At 53.1% G+C, this 6,797-nt stretch overlaps 1 protein-coding gene across 1 annotated transcript; it reads left to right on the forward strand.

The window, feature by feature from the left end:
• Nucleotides 1-593: 593 nt before the first annotated feature.
• On the forward strand, nt 594-2,530 carry N0V96_006802 (uncharacterized protein; the record flags this gene model as incomplete). Its single annotated transcript, XM_053196364.1, has 5 exons — nt 594-604; nt 755-824; nt 894-974; nt 1,080-1,430; nt 1,502-2,530. 5 exons carry the CDS (start codon nt 594-596, stop codon nt 2,528-2,530), a joined length of 1,542 nt encoding a protein of 513 aa, XP_053046227.1.
• Between the last annotated feature and the right edge of the window lie 4,267 nt (nt 2,531-6,797).

The raw sequence follows: 6,797 nt of genomic DNA on the forward strand, positions 1-6,797 counted from the left end.
CGTTTGGCACTTGGCACCATGGACCCATCACCCATGAAAGACACCAAATGTGAGCTTCATGTCCTTGACAAGGGGGCCCCGCTAAACCCCTTGTCCCAAATAATAATTTGGCCCCTCCATCACAGTTGCGGTGCGGGAAGGAAGCAGGAAGTGGCAGCAGAAGCACCACCACCACCATCTTCCGTCGGGGCCAGCAAGAACAGTCAGTCAGTCAGGTACCTCATTACCTACCTCCATCAGTCAGGAAGCAGGTACACACACCTCGCGTCCCAGTCGAATTCGGTACCTGAGAGCCAGTCCAGTCCAGTCCAGTCCAGTCCTGTGTGTGTGTGTGTCCCCTTTTTCTCTGGAACCGCTCGAAACCAGAAACCCATATCTACAGCAACGGCCACGACTACCATCTCCCGCGCGACTTTCCTTTCCTCCTCCTTCCTTTCTTTGCTGCCAATCCTCAACCTCGATTTCTCTTCCCCTCCGGTGCATCACTTGCTCCTTGATCTTGCAATCCTTCTCTTGTTGCTAGATCATCTTCCACAAGAGCCACCCTCTTTCTGTTGCTGCATCATCAACACCTTCTACACACATCCCCCACCATGGCTGACATGTGAGTTATTCTCCTCGCCCCCTTCCCACCCCAATTGTCTTTCGCTTGCCCATTGCGCCCATTCCAGAGCCAAGGCTCCGGATCTGTCTGGCATTCCATACGCTCAAATCATTGAAGAATTGCGACTGACTGTGGTTTCCCCTCATTTAGCAACGTTGACGTCTTGGTTATCGGCGCTGGCCCGACCGGTCTCGGTGCTGCGAAGCGTCTGAACCAGATTGTGCGTCTTCACCGCCAAATCGCCACCACCCTGGCCCGCCCATTGTTCCAATGCTAACATTGACTGCAGAACGGCCCCTCATGGCTTCTTGTGGACTCCGCCGAGAAGGCCGGTGGTCTTGCTGGCACTGATACCACCCCCGAGGGTTTCGTGAGTGCCTCCTTTGTTTTTTGCCACGCTTCCGAGCAGCAAGACTCGCTCGGAAGTTGGGTGTTGTTTTGCCAGAATCTCTTCTAACCAGCCTCCAATGAACAGCTCTACGATGTTGGTGGCCACGTCATCTTCTCCCACTACAAGTACTTCGACGACTGCATCGAGGAGGCGCTCCCCAAGGAGGATGACTGGTTCACGCACGAGCGTGTCTCCTACGTCCGCTACAAGGGCATCTGGGTTCCCTACCCCTTCCAGAACAACATCTCTATCCTGCCCAAGGAGGACCAGGTCAAGTGCATGAACGGCCTCATTGATGCTGCCCTCGAGTGCCGTGTCGCCGACAAGAAGCCCAAGGACTTCGACGAGTGGATTCTCCGCAACTGCGGTGAGGGTGTCGCCAACATCTTCATGCGCCCCTACAACTACAAGGTCTGGGCTGTTCCCACGACCAAGGTAAGCCTACTTCCCCATGCGACAACATCCCTCTTGAGACTGGACCTGCTTGCTAACGTCAATCTCTACAGATGCAATGCGCGTGGCTCGGAGAGCGTGTCGCTGCTCCCAACCTGAAGCTCGTCACCGAGAACGTCGTCATGAACAAGGTTGCCGGTAACTGGGGCCCCAACGCCACCTTCAAGTTCCCCGCCCGTGACGGTACCGGTGGTATCTGGATCGCTGTTGCCAACACTCTGCCTAAGGAGAAGACCCGCTACGGCGAGAAGGGCACCGTCGAGAAGGTTGACGCCGAGAAGAAGATTGTCACCCTCAAGGACGGCACCAAGGTCCAGTACGGCAAGCTCATCTCCACCATGAACGTCGACCAGCTCGTTGAGCGCATGGGCAACCAGGAGCTCGTCAGCTTGTCCAAGGGCCTGTTCTACTCCTCCACCCACGTTATCGGTGTCGGTATCCGTGGTGCTCGCCCCGACCGCATTGGTGACAAGTGCTGGCTGTACTTCCCCGAGGACAACTGCCCCTTCTACCGCGCCACCATCTTCTCCAACTACTCCCCCTACAACCAGCCCGAGGCCGACGTCAAGCTGCCTACGCTGTACCTCGCCAACGGCGAGAAGGCCTCCTCCACCGAGGCCAAGGAGGGTCCCTACTGGTCCATCATGCTTGAGGTCTCCGAGTCCTCCATGAAGCCCGTCGAGCAGGAGAAGCTCCTCCAGCAGTGCATCCAGGGTCTCATCAACACTGAGATGATCAAGCCCGAGGACGAGATCGTCTCCACATACCACCGCCGCTTCAACCACGGTTACCCCACTCCTTCGCTCGAGAGAGAGGGTGTCCTCAAGGACCTCCTTCCCAAGCTCCTCGACCAGGGCATCTACTCCCGTGGCCGCTTCGGTTCCTGGAGATACGAGGTCGGTAACCAGGACCACTCTTTCATGTTGGGTGTCGAGGCCGCCGACAACATTGTCAACGGCGCAGTCGAGCTCACGCTCAACTACCCCGACTTCGTCAACAGCCGCAAGAACGAGGAGCGTCGTCTTGCCGCGTCATTCGCCTTCGGCTCCCAAGCCAACGGCATTCCCTCGCACAGCAAGTAAGCCTACCATTTGGTGGCGGAAGCTGTTAGAAAAGGAGGCAAAGAATTGCATTGATTTTTCAAGTCTTGTTGCTATAAAGCAATAGAAAGAAGCATGGGCATGACCAATGGAAGGAGGCAAGCTCAGGAAAAGGGAGCTGCTTTTGGCTAAGCATAAAGAGAATACCTGGGAGTTTTTACGATGTTGAATTGGGGCGGGGGGAGGGAATATCATCCGGTGCGCCATACCCACGATGTCGATGTTGAGAGTCGTGCGCAACTGTGGGCGCGAGGGGCTGACATGCCCTCGAAAAAGAATACCTACATAGAGTATAGATGTTTGGCTTCTACAATCTCACACCATTCGAGCATTTGTCTGTTTACGCTGATGATACTGCTATGTCGTCTCCCGTCTGGCCTCGGCGCCGGAGGTGCGTCCGCATAGCTGCGACCGTTGTGCATGAAGGTGTAGTGTGACTGATGCGTACTGGGCATATCAAGGGAGACGGTCCGCCATCCGGTCGAACTAGCGTCTATCTGAAAAAGTCACGATCCAGCGAGCCGTTGAGTTTGGCACCCTTGTCTTTGGCGTCTGACATGTCCTTATTCGCTTGTTTTCTCGTTTTCCCCCGCTATTTCTCGTTGACGTAAACTTAGTCGGCGTATATCTAGCATGCGAGGCTCAATTCATTAGAACCAAGGAATTTGGGACTGCCATCACGACCTCGGATGAGTTGATACGAGATTCTGTGTTTTATTTTCTCCATTAATACGACGCTGATTCCTGATATTTGGTTTATGGAGTTCAATGGAAAACTGGTTCAGGGACCTATATTCCTATGCCATTATTGCACGTAGAAACAGGGACTCGGTGTTTTGGTCGTGCGAGAGCTTTTATTCTTAGTAATGTCCCCAGACCCCGCGGGTAAAAGAATCTGGGTATTATCAGACGGGAAACGAAAAAAAAAAAAGTGGCGAAGTGGTTTGTTGCAGTCACGCAAGTCAACACCATTTCATGGCTTGCTTGTACGGATACTTCTTTTCTCACACCCTTTTCTCGAAATGCGCGTCAGCAACGCTAAACTAAAGCGACGCAGCCCAAAAAATAAAATCAATAAATCTCAGGGTCCGAGTGAGGTAGCATCGTAGCACAGACTAGTTTGGCAGTGCGCCAATGACATCATTTTCTTTTTTGTCTTTTGGGCTCAACTTGTTCGCCCTAAACTCTCGAAGCAGGACTCTATTGTGTGTGTGTGTGTGTGTGTGCAGTATGTGTCACGACTCAGGTATCTGCAAGAAATCTTGAAAAAAGATGAGACGGATACCCAAGGTAGCTTCGATGATTCGATGCTAGTCTCGTTACTAGATCTTTACTCCCCCCCGTCCCCCCGAAGACACCTTCGAGAATTTCTCTAGGGAAGGTGGGAAAGCTGAAATTCTGGGACTAGAAAACTTGGAGAGCAGGGGTTGGGTATGCGAATGAGTCGCGACGGCGCTGTCAGTGCCATGAGATTGAGAACCAAAAGGCGGAGCCTACGACCAGTGGGGGCGCTGTTTATTTTATTTCCTTGGTGAAAGGGACGGCGTTGTTCCTACCCTGGCATGAAGAAACGGCTGGATGTTTGGTTCATATTGAACTTTGGACCCTTTGAGTGTCCTTAGAGTAGATTGAGGTTGGAACCAGGGCTACCTTAGAAGATCAGTGAATATGTCTTTACTGAGATCGGTCAACATGTCTATGCTCGAGCAGTTATATACAGAGCGTTTGGTAGCCTTCGGGCTTCAAGACTTCGAGCAAGGCGTCAAACGGAAACATTCAGCTCCGGCGAATTACCGGGCGTGCAGAAAACATCAGCAAAGAAGAGGCCTGGGTGTTGAAACGGAACAGTAAAGGAATTAGCGGTCAACGGTGCCCGTTGCAAGGAAAAACAGGACGGGAACCGGGAGTTGGGTTCGTTGGATGGGGGGAAGGGGAAGAAAAGCCGGTGGTGCTAAAGTAATAGGTTCCATCATGGCGCGGCGGACCAAGCGAGACGGAGAAAGGGCGACGGGTGGAAAGCAGCGGAAACGGACAAAAAAAAAGGAGGGAACAAAGGCTCCGGCAGTTCAAGTGTGAAGGAGGGCGGCCTGATCTATCCGTAGATTTGAGAACGAATTGAAGGTTTTCTGTAATCTCATGTCTCCCGTCATTTTCCAACTGGCGAAAAGTCCGTCGGGAGCTTGGTGGATGAAAGAGGTGAGGTGAGGCTCTCAGAGTCGATGAGCATGAGGTACCGCCTGTCGATTGACTGGTGGGCATGGATGGGCGCCCATTGGGGGGGATTGAGCAAAAGATGCTGTGTGTCACCCCAGCTAGCCCTGTTTATCGTTGCGAATGTGGACGGCTGAGAGCTCCGATGATCGACACTTTGTATCTACGAGCTCGGCCAAACAGACCGTAGAGAAGGTGAGAACGTAGCGTTGATTGTTTTTTTGTTCCTGCCAATCATTGCCCGTGGTGGATGTTTACCCCTTTCTTGTACTGTTTTCTGCATGCCTACCTATGTTTCGAGCTACCTCTGCCTGCCGAATACGCCTTTCATGATTCCATTCACGTTTATCTGCGGTTTCCGTTGGAGCACTGGAGATAGGAACGAGTAATGATGGGCTGGGAATGCTTTTTGCCCAAGGGCCTAGAGCCCCCAAATAAGTGGATAGCTTCTCTCTTCCTCCACTGCTGTGACCAGGGGTTAGATTGGCATGCATCTTCCTTTTCCTCGTTCTTGGTGATCTGTTTTGTTCATCTCTCCGAATTTCAGCGCAGACATGTCCGCTGCGGAGCCTTGTTCATAAGAGTATCGAATTCCCCTGGTAGAGCCTGCTTTTCTGTGTATTCGTATAGAGAATAGGAGAAGAGGAACAAGGAGCGACCTGAGGGGAACGAAAGGAACGAGACAAGGAAAAGACGCCGAGATGTCACTGGCGTGGGTCCCGATTTTGTCTAACAGAGACACCAACGTTTGCATGTTTGACGAGGGGAGTTTGGGGAGGCGTTTGATGCCTCCCATACTGGATAGCTACCCCATTCCCTATTTGGCCTCTAACTTGTTAAGGCACATGCGTGTCGGTCCTGGAATTCTCTGTTTTGTCCGGATACCTAACACAACGTGGGGTGCTCTGTGTGCAACTTCAACCGCAACTTCCAGGCGTAAGTATTCTCTGCTTTCTTGGAACGATTCCAAGAGACAACTGAAAGGTTACAGTGCCCGGAGTTGGCCTGGTTTGGTTCAAGTTTTCCAGGGCAGGTGCAGACTTCCATTGTCACTTGGAAGCTGGATAGATACGTCCCATTGCGGATGGATACTAAAGATGCCTTAGCACTCACGCAGCAAGGTAAAGGTACCTAAGTTATCCGTACTCCGTAGCAGCTAAGGTGGGAGAGAACTTGGTGCTTGAGATGGGAAGGCGTGGGCTTGGTCCCTGGCGCTTGGGAGGTGCCCTTTGCTCCTCTTAAAAATCATTACGTACTCCACTCCTCAAGGGTGCTGCTGCTTCAGAACTTCAGCCTGCCCTTGCCCGCGCCTGTACAGTGCCGCACCTTAAACAACCTCCGGCTGCCCTGTCGCCGGATGCCACCATCGCCCAACGTCTCCGTGCAACGTGCATCCTGCCCCATCTCGAACCTAAGTGGTCAGCAAGGCGGCCAAGCAAAGGTCCTGTCCTGTCCTGTCCTGTTCTGTCGAGGTCCAAGGTGTGAAAGCGAGAGGTTCAAACAGCACCGTCAACGTCTGGTTATTCCTCCTCCGACAGCTGCCCACTCGCTCACCCGTCCGTCGCCCGACGACGCCCTCCAAAGTCATAGTTATTCTGCGTCTGCCTCAGTTCCCAGACTGCTGAAGTTTGCTGTTGCTGCTGCCTTTCGCCGTATCCATAGCGAGGCCGACCACCCCTCGTCCACCTGATCCGATTGCGCGCGCATACCCATACCCGGCCGATGCGAGAGACCTCTTGCATGCACAGAAACATCAACACCATCCGCACTGTAATCCTCCTGCCTACCAACCACCGTCGTACAAGTTGCGCCTCGAGTTTCTCATAGAAATATGACATGGACGGTAGTCTCTAGCTGACAATCTCGACCCCATCTACGTCAACTTTGACTCTCGCGACGACATCATCGCCGATTGCGAAACAAAGGCCGACGCCGATACTAAAGGAACTGCGCGCCCCCCAAATCCCACTCACCCCCACCATCGACAACTGCACTTGGCCTCCAAGCTCCGGCTTGCGCCTAATGACCGGCCTCAATG

The sequence above is a fragment of the Colletotrichum fioriniae genome (genome assembly GCF_027942845.1).
Source record: "Colletotrichum fioriniae strain IMI 355084 chromosome Unknown scaffold_7, whole genome shotgun sequence".
In the NCBI taxonomy this organism is placed as follows: domain Eukaryota; kingdom Fungi; phylum Ascomycota; class Sordariomycetes; order Glomerellales; family Glomerellaceae; genus Colletotrichum; species Colletotrichum fioriniae.